The sequence below is a fragment of the Heterocephalus glaber genome, unplaced genomic scaffold, assembly GCF_053883595.1.
Source record: "Heterocephalus glaber isolate CG9 unplaced genomic scaffold, H.glaber_assembly_v1.0 deba00001760, whole genome shotgun sequence".
Classification (NCBI taxonomy): domain Eukaryota; kingdom Metazoa; phylum Chordata; class Mammalia; order Rodentia; family Bathyergidae; genus Heterocephalus; species Heterocephalus glaber.
Window position 1 is genome coordinate 3,383,737 of NW_028258457.1, and position 27,212 is coordinate 3,410,948.

Consider the following 27,212-nt stretch of genomic DNA (forward strand, 5'->3'; position numbering starts at 1 on the left):
ACAAAAGGATCCAGGATGCTGTTTCTGGTTTCCGTTCTATAAAACTCTCTTTCACCAGATGTGGTGGCTCATGATTGTCATCCCAGCGTTATGGAGGCTGAGGCAGCAGGATCACAAGTTTGAGGCCAGCCTGGGTAACTTAGAAGACCTTTTCTCAAAATACAAAATAAAAAGGACTGGGGATGTAGCTCAGGGGTAGGGCATTTAGTATGCACAAGGCCCTGGGTTCTAGGCTTAGCACTGTAAAAGAACCAAACAACAAAACAAAACAAAAAAAATCCCACTTCACATAAGATTAGAGAGGCCAGCAGGATGTGGGAGAGGCTCGAGGATGGGGCTCAGGTGTCCTTCTGAGTCCACAGCATGGGCATCCAGACCTCTCCAGTGCCTCTGACCGATGCCAGCAGGGCCCCTGCTTCACAGAGGGGGTGAGGTGCTGAGAGGGGCCTTCATTAGGACCCTGGGTTTGGGGCAGCACAGCAGTGCCCCAAGGCCTCAATGGCAGTCTATGAAGGAGCCTTCTGTGGCCATGGGTGGAGACTGTGACACACAGCCCCTGTCATCCTGTGCCACCTCAGCAGGCAGTTGAACAGAAAAAGTACAAGCAGGATGTGGTGGCACATCACACCTATCATCCCAACTATTCAGGAGGCTGAGGCAGGAGGATGCCAAGTTTGGCATAAGAAGACTTTGTCTCAAAAAATAAAAAGGGCTGGGGGGGGTGTAGCTCAGTGCAAAGGCCCTGGGTCCACCCCTAGTAGGTAGAGAGAGGGAGGGAGGGAGGGAGGGAGAGAGAGAGAGAGAGAGAGAGAGAGAGAGAGAGAGAGAGGCTACCCCGACTACCCCGGGACACTGTGGATGGGACCCAGCCAGGGCCTGGCCCACGCGCCCCCCCCCCCCGCACCTCCGGGCCTCGCCCCGCCCCCCACCGGGCCGCCCTTCCTGCACTGCCCCCTGGCGGCGCCTTCCTCCCTCTCCAGGGAGGGAGATCACCCACCCCGGAGAATCTGGGAGATCTGTCGGTATCCTCAGCTCCCTGGAGCGGCGAGTTACAGACTGGATGTCTCGCTGGGCTCTGGGCTGCGTCCAAGCGCTGCTGCAATCTGAACATTCTTATTTGCACAATCTGGGTTCTACCCTAAAACGCTTGTGCTCCAGATCTTCTGATGTTAGGCCAGTGCTTTACTACTGAGCTGCACTCCCGGCCCCCAGACCTTCTGATTGGGGCGGGGGGGGGGGAGGGATTACTGGGGATCAAATTAGGACCTTGCGCTTGCCAGACAGGCGCTGCCACAGAGCTACATCCCAGGCCCTGTTCTGATTTTAATAAGGAAATATGAGAGATTCTGACCAATCACATTTTTTCTTTTCTTTTCTTTGGGACGAGGAGCTGAACTCTGGGCCTTCACACTGAGCTACCTCCCCAGCCCATTTTATTTTATTAGTTTATCTTTTGTGACAGGGTCTCAGTAGGTTGCTAATACCTAGGCTGGGCTTGAATTTGCCATACCCGTACCTCAGCCTCCCGAGTGCAGGGATCACAGGTATGCACCATGTTCTAATCTTACATATGGAGTAGTTCACGGTGAAAGAAGACAAACTGAGGGGGAGAGAGACTGGGCGGCCCCTTTGGGGAGTCTCAGGGCATCCCCAGATGTACCCTTTCTCTTTGACCTGGGCTTGGGAGATGCCAATCCAAACCCTCATCTCACAGAGAGCCACTGACTCAGGCTCTGGGTATCAAAATCTGTGCCCCAGGGTCAGCTCAGGAAGCAGCACCTGATCCTTGATCAGCCAATCAGAAGCAGCCCTGAGAACTTGGCTGTGGCCATGGGAAATTTTAGGTGGGGCTCACAGTGAGTGTGGGGCCCCTGGGGGAAACAACAGAGGATCGTGGTGGGCAGAGAACCCATTGAAGAAGAAAAGAGAAACCAGAAATGGATGCTTGACCTCATCCAGGCACCTGGATCAAACCATACCTGAAGGCAGATATCTCTGTGCTTTCTTTAGTTATGTCGACACCAATTTCACTTGTGTTTTCTTCTATCACTTGTATCTGACCATCTTTCCAACTATCGCTACATTTTATCATTTTTCTTTTTTTTTTTTTGAGACAGGGTCTCACTATGTAGTTCAGGCTAGTCTTGAACTCATGGCGATCCTCTTGCCTCAGCCTCCTGAGTGTTGAGATGACAGGCCTGCACTACTATGCCTGCTTACATTCCATTTTTGCAACTTTCTGCTTGTTGGGGTGCCAGGCCACCTCCAAGATCACAGGGGCATGGTCCAGGGGCATTAGGGAGCCCCTCTCCACTCCCTCCCCCAAAGAACTCGAAGAAGGGAGGGGCGGGTGAAGCAAGTTGTTTACAGACTGCGCCTCCAGCTGCTATTGTGAAATTTGGGGCTGGAAGGACACTGTGGTCTGGGGGACATGTGGGCTGGGGTGGGCGGCCCAGCCTCCTCTCTGCCTCCTTCCTGCCCATCCCCAGGGGCTGCTCCCACCAGGGTGGGCTCTGGCCAGGCCCCCAGGCAGGAGGGACCCCTTGGCCTGTCTGTAAGTCTAGTGGGGAGACAGAGCTGGGGGAGCACAGGGCTGGGTGGAGGCAGGACAGGAGGGCAGGTTCTCCTTTCCCCAGCTGGGCCGATGCCCAGCAGGCAGATGGGGCCCCTGGGAGGGGAGGGACCCACCCCCTCTGCCTCCATAAAAGGCCCCTGGGGCCCCGTCAGGATCAGTGTCCAGTCGGTGATCACCATGGCGGGCCTGGCCTCTCTGCTCCTCTTGGGGGCGGCAGTGTGTGGTGAGTGGGCTCTGGGGTTGGGGGTTACATAGTGAGACCCTGTATTGAGAAAGAAAGGGCCAGGGATTTAGCTCCGTCGTTCTGGCCCCTGCCTTGAAAGGTCCCGAGTTCGAGCCCCAGTACGAAAAAGAAAGAAGTTAAAGATTCTTGAAACGTAAAATCTTGAAACCTGAACCTACATTGCAAGAATCTAAAGTCTGGGCCGGCGATTTAGCTCAGTGGTTTCGCCGCCTGCTGTGCAAGCGCAAGGACCCCAGTACCAAAAAAAAAAAAAAAAAAAAAGAATCTAAAGTCTTACTTTGGAAACAGGCCCGTGGCCCTTCGGGCTGGCAGAGGCATTAGGTTAATCACACCCTTTTCTTAGGTCTAATGTGAAGTCCTTACGTCAGCGTGTGGGCCTGGAATTTGGCCCAAACCCATCAATCGCTAAGGCCCGGTCTTGGGCATTCACTGCCCTAGCTCCTCTGAACCGCACCTGTGAGCGATGAGGCTGCAGGACCGGGAAGCCTGGGGGAGGGGGTGAATCCTGGTCCTCACACCCCTCTGCTCACCACAGCGGCGCAGCCCCGTGGTCGGATCCTGGGCGGCCAGGAGGCTGAGGCCCATGCGCGGCCCTACATGGCATCCGTGCAGGTGGACGGCAGACACCTGTGCGGTGGCGTCCTGCTGTCTGCGCAGTGGGTGCTGAGCGCAGCGCACTGCCTGGAGGAGGCGTGAGTGCGGGATTAGGAGGGGCAGAGAGGGGCTTGCGGGGCACGGTTCTGACCTCAGACCCCGCCCCCGGATTCCCAGGGAGGGCAAGGTGCAGGTGCTGCTGGGCGCGCACTCCCTATCGCAGCCCGAGCCCTCCAAGCGCCTGTACAACGTGAGTCGCGCAGTGCCCCACCCGGACAGCGGTCCCGACACCATCGACCACGACCTCCTCCTGCTGCAGGTCAGCCCTGGTCAGCGATGTCTCCCCGGTTGCGCTAGGTCCCGGGGGTCCCCAGCTCGTCCGGACCTCGCGGCTCGAGGGGGTGCGTCCTCTTGCGCGGGCCCCGCCCCTGACGTCACCGCCCCCCTCCACAGCTCCCCGAGCCGGCGGCGCTGGGCCCGGCCGTGCGCCCTCTGCCCCTGCAGAGGGAGGATCGCGACGTGGCGCCCGGCACGCTCTGCGACGTGGCCGGCTGGGGCGTGGTCAGCCACGCCGGTCGCCGACCTGACCGCCTGCAGCACGTGCGCCTGAAGGTGGTAGACCGGGCCACCTGCAACCTGCGCCCACACCACGATGGCGCCGTCACCAAGCAAATGATGTGCGCGGAGAGCAATCGGCGCGACAGCTGCAAAGTGAGCGGCTGGGCTGCTGGCCCGGCGTGTGGGTGGGCGAGGCTGCGGGTGAGGGCGGGACGGAGGTGGGGCAAGGCTATGAGTAGGCAGGGTTGCTGAAGAGGCGGGGAGAATCGGTGGGCGAGGCGGGTGAAGGCCGGTCCGAAAGGGGTGGTCACGTGGAAAGGGTAGGGCCAGGGAAAAGGTGGGGCGTGTGGAGAAGGCAGGGCTCGTTAAGGGGCATAGCCTAGAGGGGGTGGCGCCCAAGAAGGGCTGAAGAGGCGGGGACCATAAATATATTGACTACGGTGTGCGGAAAACCTTGAGGGGGGGCGGGACAAGGAAGGGCAGGGCTGGTACAGAGGGTTGAACCAGGATTGAGAGATGGGAGTCCTGGGACGGGCGGGGCTTGCAAAAGAAAGGCTCGAGACTGGGTGGAGCTGGGGAGGAAGGCGTGGCCTAAACAGGGGGCGGGCTGGAGAGGGCGGTGCCACGGGGAACCTGACTCTGAAGGTCCTGCCCCGCAGGGCGATTCCGGTGGCCCGCTTGTGTGTGGAGGCGTGGTCGAGGGCGTGGTCACCTCTGGATCCCGAGTCTGTGGCAACTTCAAGAAGCCCGGTATCTACACCCGCGTGGCTAGCTATGCAGCTTGGATCGACAGCGTGCTGCGCAAGGGCGCAGCGGCCTGAGTGGGACTCCAGGCTGTGAGCAAGAGCTCCACAATAAACGCATTTTGACCTGAGTCCAGCTAGTCTTTCTTGAGCACCTGCTGTCTGCAAGACCCGGAGGGGGGCCCATCAGCACAAAGCCGGGCCAGGTTCTGGGCGTCTGCCATACGGAAGCGCCCTTGCTCTTTCCAGAGCGTGAGGGCCCGCCGTGTGCAGACCTTGTTCTGGGTACCTTGAGCTGTCTGGTGCAGTGACCTTCTGACACTGTGCCCTTGAACCTGTGTGGCAGAAGGGGAAACTGCAGCTCAGAGGGGCCTGAGAGTCTCTCCTGAGCAGGACAAAGCTCCGGGACAAAGTCCAAATTCGAACCCAGAGCCGGATGCCGCTGGGGTCACACAGTGAGACTGCTGGTTGTGTCCGGAGCAGCTACACCTCTGGAGGCTCCGTAGGCCCTGACAGCCCTGGATCTTGTCTGACAGGGAGATGACAGAGGGCAGAACCAGGCCTAGGCCTGGCCCTCTTGCTGAGGAGAGGGCACCAAGGCCCAGGACCTTAGCATGGTCCACAGAGAGGCTCCCATGCGTGGAGACCTTGGGTCTGGGAGGTGATGTCGAGCTCTGTGGGAAATCTGGATACAGACCTGGAACCTGGTTTTCTGTTCCTACTATGAGGCCTTTCCCTTTGAATCATCTTCATATATAACCATTTGTTGAACACCTACTGTGTGCTGAGGGCTGCAGACCCAGCCGAGACCCAGCCCTGCTCTTGAGCATAATTTGCTGGGTTGTCTCATGACAAGCATGAGGTCATCTTCAATGTGTGCACAAATTCCTTGTGATTTATTTATTTGAGACAGGCTCTAACTATGGCGTTTAGGTTGATCCTGAACTCACTATAGAGCCCAGGCTGGTCTTCAACTTATAGTTCTTGCATCAGCCTCCTGAGTGCTGGATTACAGGTGTGCACTACCGCACCTGGCAAAAACTTACTTTTAAAACTGGATGTGGGGCTGGGGATTTAGCTCAGTGGTTCCGCCGCATGCCTCCCAGCTCAAGGACCCAAGTTCGATCCCCAGTACAAAAAAAAAAACAAACAAAAAAAACTGGTTGTGGTGGTGCATTACCTGTAGGCCCAGCACTCAGGAGGCTGAGGCAAGAGGATTAACGCAAGTGTGAGGACATCCTGGGCTACACAGTGAGTTCCAGGCCAGAACATTATAGCCAGACCCTGTCTCTATATGTAGTCATACAAAAAGAACTTTGGGATAAATAATGGATGCTTTTCTTTTTGGTACCAGGGATCGAACTTGGGACCTTGCGTTTGAAAGGCAGGAGCTGGAACCACTGAGCTAAATTCCCAGCCCAACAATGGATGATTTTTATACTTCCCATGTGACCTTTAGGATGTATGCAAAAAATGCCTGTGGTTTATTTCAAATTCAGATTTTGAAGGGTGCCCCACATTGTATGGGACAGCACTGGGGACAGTGGACATGGCCACTGGGACACTTCCCACCCACACAGGCTCTGCCTGGCATGGCCGTGTGGCTGCACAGGGAAGGGCTGGGGGATCTGCCCTGAGGCCGACCCTGCTGTTAGCAGAAACCCTACTCAGGTTTTGCACAAGACAAAGATTCTCTACCCACAGGGCCGGGGATTTAGCTCAGTGGTTTCGCCACCTGCTGCGCAAGCGCAAGGACCTGAGTTCAATCCCCAGTACCAAAAAAAAACCCAAAACCAAAAGCATTCCAGATGGCACCCACAGCGGCTGTCCTCCATGTGACCTCCCCCTGGCCCCCAGCCTGCCAGCTTGTCTGTGATTGGAGGAGTTTCCCAGCCACCCATCCCAAAGCAGGGATGCCAGGCGTGGCAGCTGGGGCTCCAGGCCAAGGCCCAGGGGGTGAAGTTGCTTCCTGTCAGCCTTGGTGGGGGCTGGTGCCCACCTGACCCCAGGCAAGAGACAGACGCCACTCCTGACAGACTCGACCTCGGACCACACGAGGAAGGTAAACTGAGTAAACCAACAGCATGACATCAAGGGAGACAGGATGACGGGATCTTTGTAAAAGGCCAAAAATAACTTGTAGGGATTGGAAGTTGTGGCCTCCGCCTGCCCATCTGTGTGCACACCCTCCCCAAGGCTGCCCAGCCATGCCACTCAGGTGGGAACAAATGGTCCCCCACGCTTCCCATCACCCCACCAGGCTCCAATGCCTGTGGCTCTGGGGCGGCAGCTGCCCGGCTTCACACTGATTGAGGCTCAGACGAAGCCTGGCACCCCCTCAGCAGCGAGCGGGCACCCTGCAGGGGGCTGGCCTAGAACAGGCCCAACAGTGCTCTGCAGGGCGCAGACAGCGACCAATTAGTGTGTTCCAGGGAGGGTGTCTGGAGCAGCCTTTCCGCCTGGAGCCTGCGGGGGACCGAGACATAATCTGTGACAGCGCTTGTTGGTAGCACAAGGCTGGACCCCCAGGGAACTAGGACTGAGCTTCAGAGCCACAGCTTGGAGGGGGACAGAGCAGGACAAAGGCAGAAAGAAGAGGGGACAGTTGAAAAGGCCCCTCCTACCCCACCTCCCCTTTGCTCGGCACACACTGGGAACTGCTTAAGGGCTGGCTGACTGCATGAGCCGGTGACCCTGGGGGAGATGCAGCCAGTGACCTTGGGGCTGGAGGCCCAGTGGGGATGGGCTCTGCAGGCACAAGAGGGAAACCGAGGCATGTGGCTGAGCACCAAGCATGTTCTAAAGGGCCCGACCAGACCTTTTTTAGAGTGTAGTCCATGCTGACCTTGAACTGGAGGCAATCCTCCTGCCTCAGCCTCCTGAGTGCTGGAACTACACTCGCACCGCTCCGATGGGCTCCGACCAGACTTCCCTTCGAGGTCTCAGAAGCCCTGGAGACAGGTGGGGTTTGGGGCCCTTGGGCACCTATCATTGGCCCCACCTACTACTTCCCATTCTAGGGCCCCATCTGGGTGCAACTGTCCTGTGGGCCGGCGGGGCTAGGTCAGGAGTAGCTGAGGGGCATTCTCCGCCACAGGCCCCCACACAGGCAGTTTTTGGTCCAGCGCTGCTCCCACTGCTTCACTGCTGTCTTGTTGGGGGACTTGAGCATGGTGACACAGCCGCACCTGGGGACAGGGCAGGTGGAATGGGCGGGGCTTCTGATGCCCCGCCCATCCGACTCACAAGTGACCCCAGAGCGTGCCTGCCCATTGCCTGTGGGACATCTGCGATCGTACCTGGCACAGGCCTTGCACTCCTCCGTGGGGTAGGCACCCAGGTGCAGCCTCCGCAGGTGGTCGATTTTGGGTTGGCCGGGGATCCTGGGGACGAGCAGGGAGAGAGTGAGGGGTGGGCTTGGGGGACCAGGGCAGGGCCTCTGTCCGAGGCCAATGGTGGACCGTGTCTTTCTGCGGCTGCCCTCGGCAGGGCCGAGTGGGCCAGTGCCTGACAGAGGCCTGTTCCTGAGTGGGCAGCCCAGTGCCTCTGGAATCACCCAGCACCAGGCCAGCATGGACCACCGGGTACACCCTGCACCCAGGATCGAAAAGAAGCCTGGTGTGGTCTGCGGTACTATAAAAATATGAAAGTAACCTTTCTTTTTTTCAATACTCTGGATTGAACCTAGGGTCTTTTTGGTGAGCTGCATCCCCAGCCCTTTAAGAGAAAATTTTCTTTTTTGGTACCGGGGATCGAACTCCGGTCCTTGCACTTGCCCAGCAGCTGGTGAAACCACTGAAATCCCCAGCCCTTTTTTTTTTTTTTTTTGGTACCGGGGATCAAACTCGGGTCCTTGTGCTTACACAGCAGGCAGCAAAACCACCGAACTAAATCCCCGGCCCCCCAGCCCTCTATTAAAAATTTTGAGACAGTGTCTGAATAAGCTGCCCATGCTGGGTTTGAACTAGAAATCTTTCTGCCTCAGCCTCCCAAAGTGCTAGGATGACAGGCATGCACCACCACAGCTGGCTGCAACTGTGTTCTTGGAGGGTGCTTCCCCACTGGTGAGATGGGCTGGCCAAGACCCCGCCTTTAGTACCATGGTGCAGCGTAAGTCTGGCTGGGCAGGCCTGAGGTACCCACCCTGTGGTACAGGGAGAGGCCGTGCAAAGGGCTTGGGGCAGTGGGAAGGAGGGAGCCCAGCAGTTTCTGGGCTCATTCTTCCTCAGTACAGAGGGTAGAACCCAAGGCCTGGTGCATGTTAGGCAAGTGCTCACCACTGAGCCTAAGCCCCAGGCCAAAGGAAGAGATGGGGGGGGCAGACATGCATAGGCCCTCGGGCAGTGTGCAGGAGGTGTGTGCGGGGCTATGCAACCTGGGGTGGGGCGGGTGTACCTGGCCAGGCCATCCAGCTGCATGGTGGGGGTGCTGCCAGGCAGCACAGGCGCCTTGCCGAACTGCAGGCGCACGGGCTGCTTGGGTTGCAGGCGGCTGACCAGGCCATCGCTGACGGGCAGCCAGTCCAGTGTGGGCACCAGCAGCTGACTGGGCAGCAAGCAGCACTCGTCCACCAGGGCCTCGTCCGGCTCACTCGCCGGCCCTTCTTCGCGGCCTGCAGGGAGGGGACGTTGTCACACGATGGCTGGCCTGAGACCTTGCCCACTGCTACTGGGACACACACAGACCTGTGCAGGGGACTGCAGTGCACCAGGTCCAGGCCCCGCTCTGGCCTGCAAAGTCCCTCCTGGTCTCTGGCCCCAGTGACCTCCTTTCTAAAACAGGGACCTGCTGGTCCTTCATTTAGGAACTCTGGGGCAAGTGCTGGATGGCCTGATTGGGCATGCGGGTATAAGAGAGCCTGTCTGCCCAGAAATGTACAACTTGGTGACACAGAAGCACACAAGTACCTATTGGAGCTGACATCCAAAGGTCACCTAGCCCTGCCTAGACCTGTGCTGAGCTGGGAAAATGGTGGGAAGGCAGACAGAGCTGTTTCTGGCTGAGATATTACACTACGGTAGGGGAACCCCAAAAGGCTGGCAGGGAGCCTCACAGCATATCCAGAGCTTGGTGAGCAGGCGGAAGAGCAGGGACATGCTGTCCTGCGAGTCTGACGTGGCTGTGTACACAGGCAGGCAGCTGGGCTTCAGCAGACCCCAGATGCGGATGACCACCATCAGCTCCCGCAGCATGCCCAGAGAGGTGCCATCCCTCAGGAAGCTGTGGCCCGGACGCAGTGGGGCGCCCTGCGAGGCAGAGGTCACACTTAGTGTGCAGTCCCGGGGACACCAGCTACTCCTGGCAGGGGATGCGTGGGGGACAGACGCCCCCAGACGCCCCCAGAAAATGCCTGGTCAGTGCCCACAGAGTGGGGCTCTGGTGAGACTGACCCCAACATGCCCAGGAGGGCACCCCGATTCCTGAACTGTGTCCCAGGGCTGGGATTTCAAAGCCCTGACCCATCCCCCACCCACCCCCGTTAGGGTTAGGGAAGGAAGGAGTGGAGGGGAGGGGAGGGGAGCAAGAGGAGGGGAAAGGGGCTTTGGTTGGAAAGGTGAGGATAAGGGTGGGGCTGAGGGCTGAGGCAGCTGGGCATGCCCACCACTGCACCTGGTTGGGCAGGCTGGCCAGCAGGTAGAGCACGAAGTCGCCCACCCACTGCAGGAGCTGCTGCAGTGCCTGGAGTGTGTTCATGTCCAGGACAAACTCCTCTGTCTTGAGGTTGATCATGACTTTGTCAATGTCTGCAAGGGGACAAGGACAGGGTGATCGGGGTGGAGGGGACCTCACGGTGTGAGCAGCCCTGGACACAGGGGCCCCGGAGTTCAACCTGCATGGGCTGAGCACCCTCAGTGCTGGGCCTGGTGCGGCGCCCAGAACCTATCAGACACCAGCGGATGCTCCTGGGCGAAGCTTGGGATGGAACAGAAACAACCATGAGCACATGCGCAGACCACGCAAGACACTGGCTGGCTGAACTCCTGTGCCTGAGTGGAGGGGATAACTAAACAGCCGTGAAAAAGGCACCAGGAAAACAACACTGTGAGGCAGTACTGTGATTCACAGTGATTCACCAGTGAATAGGATGCTGGCCTGGGCTAAGTCACACACAGGACAGACCTGGGTCTGTCCCGTGGAAGAGGAGGCCCAGAGATGTGCCACATGTCCTTTCCAGAGTAAGGGACACAGGTTGGGCAGGGGAGTCCCATGCCGCCTCCTGCTAGCCTGATTGGGAGCACATCCCCTTCACACTGGCCAGTGTCCCCGGCTGGACAGCAAGTGACAGGCCACGCTGGGACTGCAGGTGCCCCTTTTTCCAGAGGCTCCAACTCCCACGTGTACACTAGGTCCTCAGCACATACAGAGGAAGTTGGGCTTCGGTGGTGCTGGGATGGAACTCAGGGCTTCAAACACGCCTTGGGATGGCTGCCACTGGGCCCCACCCCAGCCTGAGCGATCTCCTGTGCTCAGCAAGCGCTCTACCACTAAGCTACATCACGGGTCCTTTTTGTATATTTTTTGTTTTCAGATAGGGTTTCATGAAGCTGCTCAGGCTGGCCTCAAACCCTTGCTCTTCCTGCCTCAGCCTCCAGAGTAGCTGGGATAACAAACCAGATGGAGCCACTGACCCTAGATGGAATCTGAATTATGTAAAAAAATTTTTTTGTGAGACAGTCTGGGTATATAGTCCAGGCTGGCCTTGAACTTACTACTCACAACAATCCTTCTGCATCAGCTTCCCAAGCGCTGAGACCACAGGCATGCACCGCCATGCCTGGCTTTATGTAATTTTTTCCCCCAAAACTGGGTATTGAATTTGGGGCCTTAGCCCTTTTTAAATTTTTGAGAAAGGGTCTCGCTAAGTTTTCCAGGTTGGGCTCTGTTTATAGCTGTGTCTAGATGTCCCCCCCAAAGCCTCATACAGTCGTAGGCAAGGCTTTTTTGGAGGTGCTAGATCTAGAGTGTGTGATTCTTAGATTAAGGGTATGTGATTACTAAATCAGCCCACGGGTTGGTTTGGTAGCCGCCCTAAACTCATTAGCCTAGATAGACTATAAAAGGGGCAGAAAGAAGCTGCTAAGGTCACTTGGACTTGTTTCTGCACTACTTTGTTGCTTTGCTGCCTTCTGCCTGCCATGAACTGTTTCTCCTCTGCGATGCCGCTCTGCCATACTACCCTGCCTTGGAGCCAGCCGACTATGGACTGAAACCTCTACAAACTCTGACAAATAAATGTCTCCTCCTTTAACTTTGGGTGTCCAGTATTTTGTCTCAGAAATGAGTGAAGTAAGTAAGACAGGCTTGAACTTGGGCTCCTCCTGCCTCAGCCTCCCAGAGTACTGGGATGACAGGCCTGCATCACCACACCCCTGGAACCTGAATTTTTAAAGGAAAAAGGAAGAGTGGCCCCAGGAGGCTCAAGGGTCTGGTCAGCCATCTGTCTAGATGAAGCGTCCTGAGAGCCTCTGTCTGGGGTTTGGGCCAGACAGCCCCCCATAAACCTGGGCAACCTTGAGCGGGGAACCCAGGAGCCACCACAGAGCCGGCCCCGGGGCAGCCATGGCTTCCACCCACCCACATCGGTGATCTTGGAGCAGATCTCGGCCAGCCGGTCGCCAGGGCTCTTGTCGGGCGTGTTGAGGAAGTGGGGGCACAGCAGGGACTTGAGGGTGGAGCTGATGGCCACGAGGAAGAGCTTGGTGTGGTAGTCGCACACGCGGGTCACGGTGCAGGGCGACAGCCTGCACAGGGAGGCCTTCATCGCCAAGATCCGGGTGGAGAGGACCTGCGGAGAGGGCAGGGAGCAGGAGGCTGGTGGGTCGGGGCACTGGCTGTCTGGGGGAGTGACGGGCCCGGGCCGAACGGGGCTCGCTCACCATAGGGCTGAATGCACAGGATGACCTGCAACCCTCCCGCCTCTGGCCCCTGTGCAGCTGGGCTGACGGGCACGCACTGCCACACCTGGCTCGAAAGGCTGAGTGCAAAGCACAAATGTGCTGGGCACTGCTGGGGCCCGGTCAGTGTGGGTCTCACCCTTCGCCACCAGTTGTGAACCCCGACTGGATACCAGGCTAAGTTCCCAGCACCTCACAAGGACCTCAGGCCTCTCCTGCCAGGTCTGCAAGGCATGGGACCTGCACCTGCATTGCACCTTCTCTGCCTAGTGCCGATCTGGGCGGAAACTCCCGACTGAACACCTGTCCCAGGGTTTAGATGGGGGCCATTATTGTCTTCAGTCACGCTGTCAGTGACAGTTTCTTTGCCATTCTGCTCTCTCCTTATGTTTTCCCTCCTGTCACACTGGCTGGGGCCCCATGCACATTTTGGAAAGCAATTCTGGAAAGCAATGTAGAAAGAGCCCGGGGCTGGGAGCTGAGCCGGAATGTCCAGGTGGACTTGACTCTCACCAGAAGGCTTTTGCTGCTGTACAGCAAGCTTTAAATCAAGAGCTAATGAGGGCTGGGGATTTAGCTCAGTGTTTCCGCTGCCTGCCTCCCAAGCACAAGGTCCCAAGTTCGATCCCCGATACCAAAAAAAAGAGCTAATGAAAGGCACTGCTCAGTGGTGAGTCCCTGCCAAGCGTGCATGAGGCCAGCACCCACAAAAAAAAAAATTTTTTTTTTGAGACAGGGCCTCAGCTATGTAGTTCAGGCTAGCCTTGAACTTACTAGGTAGTCCAGGCAGTGATCCTCCTGCCTCAGTCTCTCAAGTGCTAGGGTTACAGCCGTGTACCACCACACCCAGCAAAAATTAATTTTATTTTTACAGTTTAGGTATACAATATAATGACATTCATCACTGGAAATTTGCACATTTACATAATTTCTCTTGGTAAAAATTAATTTTTTGAGACAGGGTCTTGCTAAGACCCTAAATTATCTAGGATGGGGGTCCAATTCAAGATTCTCCTGCCTCAGCCTTCCAGAGTGCTGGGCTAACAGCCATGGACCACTGCGGGTGCCTAGAAATAAAGTTTGTTTGTTTGTTTGTTTTTTGGTACCGGGGATCGAACTCGGGTCCTTGCACTTGCAAGGCAGGCAGCAGAACCACTAAGCTAAATCCCCAGCCCGAAATAAAGTTTTTTAAAAATCTGCAGCAGGTTGAAGCCTCCACACCTCACCTGTTCACACTGGGGTCCCCATCTGCCTTGTTAGGCCTTCACTGTCTCAGGCTGTCCCCACCCCCACGGGTTTCCCTGCCTGGCTGACTCCCTCCCCAGCCCCGTCCGTAGCCTCCCCCACCCAGCATCTGCCCTGGCCCTGTCCCACCTGCTGCAGTGCTGCCTTCTGGCGTGTGTACTCCTCATGCAGCCGCTCCACCAGGCTCTGCACCATGCCCGGCTGCACGTGCAGCAGGATATCCCACCAGTCATAGCCGGTCACCATGCAGTACTCTAGCAGGAAGAGCAGGTGCCGCAGTGCCAGGCCCAGCTCCAAAGCATGGCCCATGGAGGGCGAGATGCGCAGCATGCTGAGCTGGGGGCAAGACGGTTACATGGGCTCATGGGAGAGGGGCACAGGGCAGGGTCGGACCCCCCACACCTGTGGCTGGGTCCCTGCCCTAAGGGAGGGGGAGGCACCAGGGTCCCCGAAACTGTCCCGCAAGTCCTGGCCGCAGGGGCGACACACACCTTCCCGTGGTTGTCGATGCCCACGAGGGCCAGGGAGGTCCAGGACAGCTGCATGGCCTTGAAGTGCACGGCAGGGCTGGTGGCCCGGGAGCGCTTGATGGCCGGCTCGTCCACGGAGCGTGCCGTGGCTGAGCTGTAGAAGACGGCCATGGTTTGCAGCGAGAGCCGGTGCACGATGTGGACACTGCCGTCGTGGAAGGCCAGGGCCAGACCTGTGGGACGCGTGGTCAGGCAGAGTCAGGGCCTCGGCTCTGGACACCAGGGTGGGAGGTGGCCACCCGGTGAGGGGTGGCAGCCCCTCAGGAGCTGCTCTCCCCATGTCCTTTACTTTCAGAACCCCCAAAGTGAGGTGACTTCAAGCCTCGGCCCCAAGGCGCCAGCACCAGGTGGAGTCTGGGCTGATGTGGGGACACAGGAGCCCCTCAACACCCAGGAGCCTGACAAGCGCCTCGTGGTGGGGTCAGGGGTCAGTGAGGCAAGGGGGCGGAGCAGCCCACGGGTGACAGACACTGTCACCAACACTTCCAGTGGTCTTGAGAAAACCAAATGATTGACCAACAGCCAGACTCGGCTCTGCTTCTAAGGGAGGGCAGCAGGTCCCAGCCCAAGGCCCAGCACGGAAGAGAGGACCGAGCTGTCCTCGGAGGTGGTGAGAGGGCTGGAACACGAAGAGCATGCCGTGTTCAGGCCAGAGACTGAGTCTCCAGGCCCCTTTCTCTGCAGGTTCCCAGTAAAAGGCCCTGAGTCAGCTGGGCATGGGGATACACGCCTGTCACCCCAGCACATGGGGAGGCTGAAGCAGGAGGATCAAAAGTTAGAGCCCCGCCTGGGGAACTCAAGAGACTTGGTGAGACCCTGTCTCAAAATTAAAAAAAAAAAATTTTAAAACGGGGGCTGGGGATTTACCTCAGTGGCACTGCGTCTACCTTGAAAGAGCAAGGTCCTGAGTTCCATCCTCAGTACCCCCAAAAAAGCAAAACTCAAAATTAAAAAAGGGGCCAGGGGGGCCGGGGATTTACCTTAGTGGTTTTGCCACCTGCTGGACCAGCACAAGGACCCGAGTTCAATCCCCAGTACCAAAAAAAAAAAGGGGGGGGGTCCAGAGGATGTAGCTCAGTGTGAAGGCTCTCGATCTGATCTGCAGTACATAGAAAAAAAAGGCCCTGTCCCTAGTGTGAATTTTGACAGCTGCTCCTTCCAATGAATGGGGGGCAGCCTGAAGTGCAGACAGCCCATCCCCTCACAGATGGGCAAAGTGAGGGCCAGCACGGGGGCTGCTAAGTACCACTCTGCAAGGGCTCTCTGCACATGAAGGAGCACAGTGCCGTCTGCAGCCTTGGTGCCCTGCCCTCCAAACTCCTCCATCCCAAAGCCCCCCAGGGAACCCGGCTCCCACCACCTCTGAGTCGCGGCCCCCATGAGACCTGCAGCAGCTCCTAAGCTCCTCAGCGTCACATACCAAGGCCTGGGTAGAACTGGGTGTCACTGGCCACCTTGAGGTCAGTGTTGGTGAGTGAGATGGGCAGCTTGGGCAGCGCCACGGCTGACACGCGGTCCAGGTCGTTGGTGGCTGAGAGGATCCGCCATTTGAGGATCATGGGCTGTTTGTCGCCAACTGGAACATTGTGGAGCAGGAAAAGTGTGTGGGGAACAATGGAAAGAAGGGGAGACAAGGCTGACATAGCACCCTGCAGGGCATGAGCTGCCCCAAAGCCTTATGTGGTGGCATGCGCCTGTAATCCTAGCAGTCAGGAGGCCAAGGCAGGATTGCTGAGTTCAAGGCCACCCTGAAGTACATAGTAAGACCCTGTCTCAAAAAACAAACAGGGGCCAAAAAAAAGGGGGGGGGCAGGGATTTGGCTCAGTGATTCCACCGCCTGCCTCATAAGCACAAGGTCCCCAGTTTGATCCCCAGTACCAAAAAACAAAACAAAACAAACAAACCAACAAACCTGTCCATCCCTATTCCCACCCAGGAAGAGGATCCAGGCCGGGCCAATCAGAGTGCACCAAATACTATACCGTACTACCAGCCAATTGGCTCAGGGATGGGCACATGACCCAAGGCTGGCCAATATCAGCTGGGATTTGTTTCTTTCTGTACTCCAGATGGAACCCAAGAGCATTCTATCACTGAGCCACCTCCCAGCCTTTTCTAGTTTTTTATTTTGAGACAGTGTCTTGTTAAATTGCCCAGGCTTGGCTTGAACTTGCAATCCTTCTGCCTCAGCTTTCTGAGTAGCTGAGGTTCCAGGTACATGCCATGGTACCTGGCTAGCCCTGGGATTAATTTTATACAAGAGGGTGTGAGCTGGTGGTGGGGCCACCTTCCTGTCCCCTGCTGTAGCCAACTCTATGGAGCAGCACCACATCACCCGAGACCCAGCATTCCCTCTGGGCCCGGCCAGTTCAAGATGAGATTTCTGTTCCTCAGCACCTGTGAAGTCCCCCATAAGGAGGTTGTACAGGACTATGCATGGCTGTGACCCCACACCCTCAGGCGACAAAGCATCAGCTTCCACAACCGACTTTTGGGTTTCCATCATCTAGGCTTGGCCAGTGGGGCCAGGTGTCCCAAAAGTGACATGACTTAACAGGCCAGGAGAGGACAGGGAGTCTGGGGACAGCCAGCAGCTGGTCACTGACGTAGAGAAGGAACAGCAGAGGCCGCCCAGCCCCAGCCTGGCCCAAGGCTTCTGCTCCCTGCCTCGCGGTTCCATGACAGGAAGTGACGCCCACTGTCTCCTCTGTCACTCTCAGCCCTGATCTCCTTCACTCCTGCTCTGAGCCTCACAGAGAATCCCGGCCAGGATCTTCCTCCAAGGGAAACTGAGGTCGAGTGGCTGAGGCCACCTGCCCTGTGGCACTTCGTGCCTCTCTGGGAGGACACAGGACAGTGAGCATGGTGAGCGGTGCAGTGACATCGCCAGGGTCGGGACCTTGATGACCCACACCCTGCCACCCACCCCAGCACCGGTCCCAGCCACTGTCCCTAAGTCACAGGTCAGCTGGGAGCGGGCTGGATGCCGGGAAAGAGGGCGGCTGGCAGGCATGGGGGGTCAGGGTGTGCTTGGCACAGGCTGTTGGGGGTGACGAGGGCGTCGTGAGACGTGGCTTCATTTGGGACAGGACTGTGTGGGGGCGGCTGGAGGAAACAAAGAGGAAGAACAGAACCCAGCGAGGGGCCAGGACCACATGAGCCTGGCTGCAGGGGACAGTGCCACTCCTGACCAGTGGCAGGGCTGTGGCTGTCCCCAGGGAGGCCCAGGGTAGGAAAGGGCCAGGGGCCACCTGAGCCCCACAGGGGCCCCAATCTGGAGGCCCTGACTGCCACTTGGAGGAGATGTGGTGACTCAGGATGAGGTACGTGGGTGGGCCGGGAAGCGGAGCTCAGCCTCTTCACTTTAATTGCTCGAGGCCACAATAGGCAGTTTATGTAACCTCCACAGGCTGGACCCAAGGGGCCTCTTGACCCAGGTTCATTAGCGGCTTCCGATTAGCAACCCCCTGAATCCCCGGCCACTCCAGGCCCCATTAGCACTAATGGGCAGCAGGCACTTTTTGCTTTTCATCTTCAGGGAAATCTCTCTCCCAGAGGGGGTGGGGGCGCACAGCCTCAGCCGGGCTGAGATCCAGACACTTCTCAAGGGGTTCTGGGAATCAAGTGGGTTTTAAGAATGCATTTAGGATTTAGCTCAACGGGATTTAGCTCAGTGGTTCCGCCGCCTGCCTTGCAAGGGCAAGGTCCTGAGTTCAATCCCCGGTACCAAAAGAAAAGGGGTAAGAATGCAGTAGCTTTAGAGCCAGACACAGAGGGCATAGCTGTAATCCCAGCACTAAGGAGGCTGAGGCAGGAGGATCGCCGCAAGTCTGAAGCCAGCCTGGGCTACGCAGTGAGTTCAAGGCCAGCCTGAACTACATAGTGAGACCCTGTCTCAACAAAAGAAATAAGAAAAAGAATTGAGTGCATACAAGGGTAGAGTGGGGGTGTATAAGGTACTGGGGGTAGGACAATTGCTCCTGAAAGGGCTGAGGAAGCAGATGCTGGTACAGACATGAGCCAGGGGTGCACATCTTGACAAACCCAGTCACCCCCGCCCTTCCTCACGGAGCCAGGGTTTCTGGGAGATTCCACCACTTTGAGGGTCACATCACCCTGCAGTCCAGGAGCCCTGCTGCGAATTCAGCCCTTTCTCAGCCTCTTTGGCCCACAGCCTCACCCCGGGACGTTGGCACAGGCTGCTCCGTGGGCCGGACACCTGCTGCCTGTGGGAAGCACAGGGCTGTCCCCTCACCGGGTGACTGGGCCAAGCAACTCCCCACGCTGAGCTACTGTTTCCCCTCCCTCCACAGCCCCCTCGGAGTCCGAGGAGAGGGGGATGGAACAGATGAAAATGCACAAGTTAAAAGCGGAGCGGCTGTCTGGGCTGTGGTTTGGAGGCAGAGTGCATGCTTGGCTGCACAAGGCCCTGTGTTCCATCCCCAGCGTCCGGCATCCCCCAAAACCCCAAACCCCCAGGAGGGCTGGCGGGGACTCACCAGGTGCGATCTGCTGGAAGATGTTGTTGACTGGCAGCCCCTCCTTCCGCAGGGACCAGCACTCCACCAGGCTGCTCGTTTGGCTGGACGCGCAGAGCAGCACCTGCGGGTGGGTGGCTGGTGGGACTGGGACCTGGCCATCCCCATGACCCCTCCCTGAGCCCTGTGAGCTGGGGGACCCCAGTGAAAAGCTTCACCTCCAGGGTAGCACCAGCCTGCTGTGTCCTCTCTAGAGTGGAGCCACACAGGATGACAGATGTCACCACAATGGGGCCCTTCCCACAAGGAAGCCGAGAAACAAAGGGAAATGCATCACGGGGATGTGAGACATTTAAAGATACTCAGATGCATAAGGACCCAGGGGACTCGCTGTGATGGGGTGAGTAACAGCCTCAGAGGCACAGCTGTCCTACTGGTCATGGTAGTACACGGTGTCACCCCAGCACTTGGGAAACTGAGGCAGGAGGAGCACCTTGAGTGCGAGGTCAAGCTGGGCTCCATAGTGAGTTAAAGGCCAGCCTGAACTACACAGCAAGACCCTGCCTCAAAAAGAAAACAAAACCAAAATAAAAGAGACACATGTCCTAATCCCAGGGGCGGGAGGACATGTCACCTCCCACAGCAGAAAGAAGCTGCCAGCTGCCGCTGGGCTAAGTGAAGGACCCTGAGGGGGATCATCCTGACCATCCCAACCCTCAGGGTCCTCCTGAGAAGATGGGAGGGTGAGAGGAACTGGGTCTGCCACCTGCCCCACCCCACCCCTGGGGCTCAGACCCCAGGTCCTGGGTGGTGAGCAGAGAGGCACCCACCTGCTCGGACATGTCTCGGGCCAGGAACTTGAGGTGGGTGATGGCGGGAAAGCGGTCCTTGCGGTGGGGGTCGGTGGTGCAGCGCATGAACAGGGAGGGCAGGATCTCGGTGTCAATGCGGCACTTCTCGCTGACCACGCTCACGCACACCTTGTAGAACTGCACGGGCAGCGCGCTGCTGCCATCTGCCGTGGCCACCACGATGTTGCCGCCGCCCGTGAAGGCGATGTCAGCCAGCGCCACACGGCCGCGCAGCCGGCACAGGCTCTCGGTGGATGTCAGCACCTGCCCGCTGGGTTTCAGCAGGGACACGGTGACCAGCCCACTGACTGTCACTGCGATCCAGCCCTCCATGGGCTTGCCTCCGAAGAGCGTGAGAGACGGCGAGAACTTCACCCGGGAGAACTTCTCACTGAAGCTGGAGGCGCCGGACTGTGGGGAAGGAGGGGTCAGCTGGGGGTGTCTTAGCAAGCAGCACCCCAGCTCTTTTCATTTTTTATCTTGATACAGTGTCTTGCTAAGTCCTGAAGTTGCCTAGGCTGGGCTTGAACTTGGGATTCTCCTGCCTCAGCTTCCCTTGGTGCAGGGATGACAAATGTGCGCCACGGCTCCCAGCCAAGAATGATGTTTCTACATTGGAAGACCATGGTGAGGATGAGGTGCTTGAATGGATGCACAAAGCAGTCACAGTGTCTTTCCGTAAAGGCCCACAAACCAGGCATTTCCAGTCCTGGCGCCAAGCTGTCCCCATGATGGCCACGTGGCTTTGTCTACCTTTGTAGGCCAGAAGCTGGAGACGGCAGACAGCAAGGAATGGAGGGCACGCAGCTGTGCACCAGGAAAGCTGCTTTACACAGATGGGTGGGGGCTGCGTTCAGTCTGTGGGCTGCACTTTGAAGAGCCCCAAGGGAACCCATGAGTACCAGCTGTGGTGGCCAGGAGTCAGGTCCTGAATTACATTTATTAACGTGTGATTCACACACAAAATTCACTTTTTTTTTTTTTTTTTTTTTTTGCAGTACAGGTTACTGAATCCAGGTTCTTCTGCATGTTAGCCCTACAGGATGCCATGCTCAGTGAGAGATGCCAGATACAGAGGACACACAGGATGGGTTCCATGGACAGGAAACGCCCAGGACAGGTGACTCCAGGGACAGGAAGTGGACTTGTGTGTGCTGGGGCTGAGGAGGAGACAGGTGACTGCTTATGGGCATAGATGGGGCTTCCTACTGGGGTGATGGTATATTCTGGATTTAGTGGCAGGGAGGGGTGGCACAGCTCTGTGAAGATACTAAAAGCCAGTGATCTTTACGCTCTATCTCAACTGTTTTTCGCCAGCTGTGGTGGTACCTGCCTATAATCCCAGCCCTATGGGAGACTAAAGCATAAGGATTCCAAGTCAGAGCCCAGCCTGGGGAATGTAGCAAGATGCTGTCTAAAAATAAAAAATAAAAAAAGGTCTGGGGAGGTAGCTCAGTGCAAAAGCTCTGGATTCAATCCCCAGTACCACACACATACATACACGTATGCACAAAAGACATTAAATTAAAAAACAGGGCCGGGGATTTAGCTCAGTGGTTCCGCTGCCTGCCTCGCAAGCGCAAGGACCAAGTTCGATCCCCAGTACCAAAAGAAAAATAAAATAAAAATGAAATAAATTAAAAAACAGACACAAGAAGACCACAGGGGACAACCTTAGAAGGCTCCGCTTGGCCTGAAGAGGACAGAGGCCAGGACACAAAGAGAGCAAAGATGCCCAACCGCCGCCTCACCCTGGCTCACACCAAGGCAGCTAAGCCTTAAGGATCATCGGCAGTGATGGTGCCCACCCCTGGCCGCGTCCCCTCACCAGATCCTCACCATGACCCTGCCCTCCAGGGGAACGTGCTCACAGGGGCCTTAAGTTGGGGTTCAACTTGGATAACCCTTAGCAGCCCCAGCAGCCCCGACCCCTAACTGTGGCTGAACCACAGAATGAGAACAGGATGTTACTGAACTAAGGTTCCATAATGGCTGGGTTCCAGGATAATAGCCATAAGTTAACTGGTGGCCCAAGAAAACAGGTGTGAACTTTGAGTTTGATTCTAGGTGTGAACCATGCCCAGGGCTTACAAAAAAACCAAGGATGCTCATGGTGGGAGAGGAGACAGCTGGCAGGTGGGTGAGTGGGGTATGCATATCACTGTCTCGCTCGGGTGGACACCTACCTTTTCCACGTGCAGTGCCAACTTCACACCATTGTGCAGCCAAGACAGTGCCACGATGGGGTCTCCTTCCACCAGGCTACCCACACGGCTCTCCCAGCTGTTGGCCAGGTGGTCCACCATGCTCCAGCACTTGATCTGGCCATCTGCATCAGCCGAGAGCAGCCGGGAGCCTACGGAGCAGAGCAGTGTCACAGCCTCATTGGATACCGCAGAACATCCGGGGGTCCCAAAGGACTGACCTGGAAAGGTCAGGACCCACTGTTTGGGGACTCGGGGTCCCAGCCTCACCTGATTGGTCCCACTCCAGGCAGGTGATGGCTTCGCTGTGGCCTGAGTTGATGGAGTGCACGTCCCAGGGGTGCTCGGTGTCCAGAATGTGGATCATGCGGGTCAGGTCTGCAGGGGATGGGGTGTGGTCAGCCCTGCCCACCTAGGGCCTCTGATGATGCTGTGGCTCCTGGGAAGCTCACAGAGCTGCCACTGACTGTGCTGAGGGTCACAGTCAAAATGTAAGAAGCTGGCCACCCATATGGCTGTAAATGTGTTTTTAAAAGGGACACAGAAGCCAGGTGTGGTGGCTCATGCCTGTCATCCCTGCACTCTGGGATGCAGAGACAGAAGGGTTGCAAATTGGAGTCCAGCCTAGACAACTTAGTGAGATCCTATCTCAAAATAAAAAATAAATATGGGCTAGGGATGCAGCTCCATGCGGAGGCCCTAGGTTCAATTCCTCGTATCACAAATAAATCACACAAATAAAGACAGAAAATGGAACTGGAGGAAAATGACCCCAAAAGCTCAGAGTAGGTGTCTCTTCACAAAAAACACCAGGCGGCATCTCTCATTATCCTGAGCCTCTGTGCTCTCCAATCCTCTCTAACAGCATGTATTATCAGAACAATGGAGAGGTGGGGCAGCAGGGGAGTCACTGTGCCCCAGCCCTGTGGTCCCACGGCTGCCTTCACAGGGGCAATCCCAGGTACCAGGCACAGAAGGGCTGTGACCTTCTGCTTCCTAGAGATGGGGATGCCCAACATCGCAAGTAGAGTGGGAGAGAGCTTGAGACCCCGACTGCCCATCTCCAAAGGGAACAGTGGGGTAGGTAGGGACACACCCTGGTCATCATTCCGCAGGTCTGTGGTGAAGGCGATGAGGTTGCGGCAGGACCAAGCGCAGGCCAGGGGCACCGAGGGGCAGTGGGTGCTCTTGGGCCATCTCTCCCACTCACAGACATAAGCCAGGTCCATGGTGCCCACCGCACCCAGGGCAGTCGCCGGCTCCTGTGGGGGGATGCGGAAATGAGCGCCATCCTGGATACCCAGATGGAAAGAGCCGAGTCTTGCCCTTTGGCGCCACTGTGCAGGGTGGGGATGTGGACCCTACTTTGGGTTGGTTTTTGTTCTTTTGAGGCAGGGGGCTGCAGCTTTAGTGCAGTGTGTCTACCATGCCTCACGGGGAGGCGGCACCCAAGTGCGGCCGGCAGACACCTGCAGGAAGGGTGCTGAGGAGGGGGCACCTGCCAGTGTAAAGGCCCAGGCCTATACCTAGCCTGGGCTGTGGCCGGTTCCGGAGTGTGGGGAAGTGAGGGCAGGAAAGCAGGAGGCCATTTCTGGGCCTATGAGTGTCCACCCTCAGCCAGGTGGGAGCCAGAAAGGCTGGGACCAATTTAAGTTTCATTTAGCAGCCCTCTCTGGCTGGACTGCCTAGGGGCCAATCATGGAGGCCGTGGGGAGAGGTCCTTGCCCCAGTGCAGGTGATAGGCAAAGACGGTTCGGGGCAGACTGAAAAGCAAAGAACCCTGTGTCTATTCTGAGGGAAGAGCCCGGGACACATGAGCAGAGGCTGCCCCCGAGTGGGGGCGTGAGGAGCAGTGCGGGAGGGACAATGGCTTCCTAGGGACCTGGCATCGATGAGAGACTGTTTCTCTTCACCAGTGCAGCGCCCTGTGGGAACACAATTATCCTTGGCCCATTTCACCCAGCGCCCATCCTTGCTTCCCATCCTTCCAGCCTCACTGTGGATCGCCCCAAGTCGCCCCCTCAGTTCCCTGGCCGGCCATAAACTCTCAGGCAGCACCGAGGGGCCCCACAAAACCTCCAGACCCCAAGCTCGGCAAAGGTCCCAATCACTCTCGATTCTCCCGGCCCTGCTCCCAGACCTCAAAGATCCTTAGGCCCCGCCCCCGCACACCGATCGCCGTGGGCACCAGGTCTCACCTCAAATTCCCGCCCCAGGCTCCGCCCCGTGCTTCAGACCGCGTACCCAGGATCCTCTACGGCCAGACCCGCACCCCGACCCATAGGCCCCGCCCCCACGGCCGGCAGGTCCCGGGACACTCTCAGCGACCGCAGATGTCGTCCGGAAGCCAGCAGACCTCACCGACTCCCCCGCAGCTACATGCTCACCTGCCCGGCACGTGCGCCCAGCCGAGCGGGCGGCCGCGGCCCGTACTCTCCCCAGCGGCCCAGCTCCGGCGCCGCCATCTTTTCCAAACCAAGGAGTCGCCTAAGCTGCTCCGGGGCTTCGCAAACACTTATGGGATGGCGACGGCTCCGGCACAGCTCGACTTCCGGGTTTATTTGCATGTAGAAATTCCCAGCAGCCACTGTAGTTTTTTATTTATATATATATATATATAGTAGAGAAAAAGAACTTTTTGTAACTCTGATTAATAAATATATTTAGTTGCTCTATGTTTGACACTAATAGTATGAAAAAAGACTGCTAAAGCGCTTTGAAAAGTGTTCACCCTTAGTACTAAGAAATATATTTTTGGAACTATAAATGGCAGGTAGAAAGGGTTAGGATTTATGCTCGCTTCGGCAGCACATATACTAAAATTGGAACGATACAGAGAAGATTAGCATGGCCCCTGCGCAAGGATGACACGCAAATTCGTGAAGCGTTCCATATTTTTGCCTCTTCTTTTTCCTAATCTTCACTGGCAGGAAACCTGAGGCTCTGATAAAATAATAAGAAGTTGCTTAAGCTGTTGAGGGACATTTTTTTTTTTTTTTGGTACCGGGGATCGAACTCGGGACCTTGCGCTTGTGAGGCAGGCGCCGGAACCACTGAGCTAAATCCCCGGCCCGTTTTTTTTTTTTGGAGGGGTACCGGTGGTCGAACTCGGGTTCTGGAGCTTGCGCAGCAGGCGGCGGAACCACTGAGCTAAATCCCCGGCCCTGTTGAGGGACATTTTGACCTTAAATTCCTTCCCCATCTCCTGTTATAAGTGTTTTTATTCATTCTATATGTTATTTTTCTCAAGTTCACAATAGGAAATTGAGGCTCTGATATGTGAGGTACCTTCACCTTATTATTATTGATGTATATTAATTGTACAAATTAATGGGTTTCACTGTGACATTTCCATACTTACATAAATCGTGCTTTTATGTCCCCTGTCCCTTCTACCCCTCAAGGTTTGCTTTTGTTTTAAAAAATGTTTTAGTTCCTACATAGAAAAGAGAACATCCTTGTCTATTTCGCTTAACATGATATTTTGTCCCATCTATTTGCCCACCAAAGATGTCTCATTCTTTTTACGGCTCAGTAGTATTCCATTCTGCATACACGTACATTTTCTTTTTCTTTTTTTTTTTCGGTACCGGGGATCAAACTTGGGTGTTTGTACTTGTGCAGCAGGCGGCGAAACCACTGAGCCAAACCACCGGTCCAATGACTACATTTTCTTGATCCCCTCATCTGTTGAGGAGCACTGGGACCTCTTCCATGCCTTGGCCATTGTTAATGGTGCTGTGGAACTTGAGTACCAGGTGACTCTAGAATACTGACTTAGCTTCCTTCTGGTCTATACCCAGGGGTGGGGGGAGCTGGATCACAGGGTGACTTTTTTTTTTTCCGTTTTTTGGTACAGGGATCGAACTTGGGACCTTGCACTTGTGTGGCAGGCGCCAGAACCGCTGAGCTAAATTCCCGGCCCTAGGTGACTTTTTTTTTAACCAGTGCTGGGGATGGAACCCAGAGCTTCATGCCTACTAAACAAGCACTAACCACTGAGTTGCATTTCCAGCCTTTTTATTATGAGACAGGATCTCAAAACCTCAAGCCAATATGGTGGCTTTTTATTATTATTTTTTTTTTTAAAGATTGAAGGTGTTATCTTTTTTGGGGGGGGGTACCAGGGATCGAACTCAGGACCTCATACTTGTGAGGCAGGCAGCAAAACCACTGAGCTAAATCCCCAGCTATGGTGGCTTTTTAAACTGAAAGTCTTTCTGGTTTTAAATGTGGTCTCTAATTCTTTTTCCAAAACTGCATTCCAGGCTGGGCACGGTGGCGTATGCCTGTAATCTCAGCACTTAGGAAGCTGAGGCAGGAGGATTGCCCAGAGAGTTGGAGGCCAGCCTGGGCTACATAGTGAGTTCAAGGCCAGCTTGAACTATAGAATGAAACCCTGTCTCAAAAACAAAAAACAACAAAACGAAACACTGCATTCTAGGACCAGGTGTGGTATCACAAACTTGTCATCCCAGCACTCTGGGAGGCTGAGGCATAAGGATTGAATTTTCTAGACCAGCCTAGATAACTTAGGGAGACACTCTTTTTTTTTTTTTTTTTTTTTTTTTTTTTGGTACCAGGGATCGAACTCGGGTCCTTGTGCAGCAGGCGGCGAAACCACTGAGCTAAATCCCCAGCCCAAGGGAGACACTCTTTCAAAATAAAAAGTGGGGCTGATGGCATCATGGCTTTCCTCAGGATAGCTTGCTCTGCTTCCTCCAGAGTGTACTTTTATCTTGTTTTTTCCTCTTTTACTCCAAGCTTGATCTACAGAGGCAGTTTCTCCCTCACTCTTCACTTTTACTTTTTCAAACAGAATATGCCACCAAAAAGAAAGCAGAGCTGGGGATGTAGCTCCATGCCACAGCCCCCATGCTCCATCCCTAGTAGAGAGAAAAGAAAAAACAATAGGTACACTGAGGTCCCCACCACCTCCGAATATGGCCGTATTTGGAAGCTGAGTTTTTTACACAGTCGATCCAGTCTAAAAAGGGTTAGAGTGAGACCTGATCTGTAGGACAGCGTCCCCTACAGAGGGGACATTTGGAACTGCAGCCACACAGAGGGAGACACCTGAGGACACAGGGAACCCCAGGAGCCGGAAGAGGGAAGGACCCCAACCTCAGCCTGCGTCTGAGAAATAAACTCCTGTTACCTTCAGCTGCCCAGTTTGTAGTGTTTTGTTTGGGCTCTGTTTTTCAGTTCTAATGAGGGGACCCAGGGTCTAGGGCATGCTAGGAAGTTGCTCAGCATTGAGCTGCACCCCCAGCCCTTTTTGTTTTTACTTTTTC

General features: G+C 56.1%; 2 protein-coding genes and 1 non-coding gene across 4 annotated transcripts; 2 read left to right on the top strand and 1 right to left on the bottom strand.

Annotated features, from left to right (window-relative positions):
* The first annotated feature begins 2,653 nt into the window (after nucleotides 1–2,653).
* On the top strand, nucleotides 2,654–4,845 carry Cfd (complement factor D). Its single transcript, XM_013065862.3, has 5 exons — nucleotides 2,654–2,798; nucleotides 3,355–3,511; nucleotides 3,591–3,732; nucleotides 3,867–4,124; nucleotides 4,631–4,845. Exons 1-5 carry the CDS (start codon nucleotides 2,660–2,662, stop codon nucleotides 4,790–4,792), a joined length of 858 nt encoding a protein of 285 aa, XP_012921316.3. The 5' UTR covers nucleotides 2,654–2,659; the 3' UTR covers nucleotides 4,793–4,845.
* A 2,645-nt stretch (nucleotides 4,846–7,490) lies between these two features.
* On the bottom strand, nucleotides 7,491–24,462 carry Med16 (mediator complex subunit 16). Of its 2 annotated transcripts, none has more exons than XM_004865996.3 (15): nucleotides 24,306–24,462; nucleotides 23,015–23,180; nucleotides 22,189–22,296; nucleotides 21,901–22,070; nucleotides 19,694–20,125; nucleotides 18,885–18,987; nucleotides 15,805–15,960; nucleotides 14,346–14,557; nucleotides 13,984–14,190; nucleotides 12,290–12,500; nucleotides 10,325–10,458; nucleotides 9,768–9,960; nucleotides 9,110–9,326; nucleotides 8,014–8,097; nucleotides 7,491–7,902 (listed from the first exon to the last, which is right to left on the bottom strand). In XM_004865996.3, the coding sequence occupies exons 1-15, from the start codon at nucleotides 24,381–24,383 to the stop codon at nucleotides 7,779–7,781; spliced, it is 2,595 nt and encodes an 864-aa protein (XP_004866053.1). In that variant the 5' UTR covers nucleotides 24,384–24,462; the 3' UTR covers nucleotides 7,491–7,778. The 2 variants fall into 2 exon arrangements, with proteins under 2 accessions (XP_004866053.1, XP_012921437.1); XM_013065983.3 differs by lacking the exon at nucleotides 24,306–24,462 and adding an exon at nucleotides 24,117–24,174.
* A 248-nt stretch (nucleotides 24,463–24,710) lies between these two features.
* LOC147821182 (U6 spliceosomal RNA) lies at nucleotides 24,711–24,817 on the top strand. Its single transcript, XR_015447576.1, has one exon. It is a non-coding gene; the product is annotated as a U6 spliceosomal RNA (small nuclear RNA).
* Nucleotides 24,818–27,212: the final 2,395 nt, after the last annotated feature.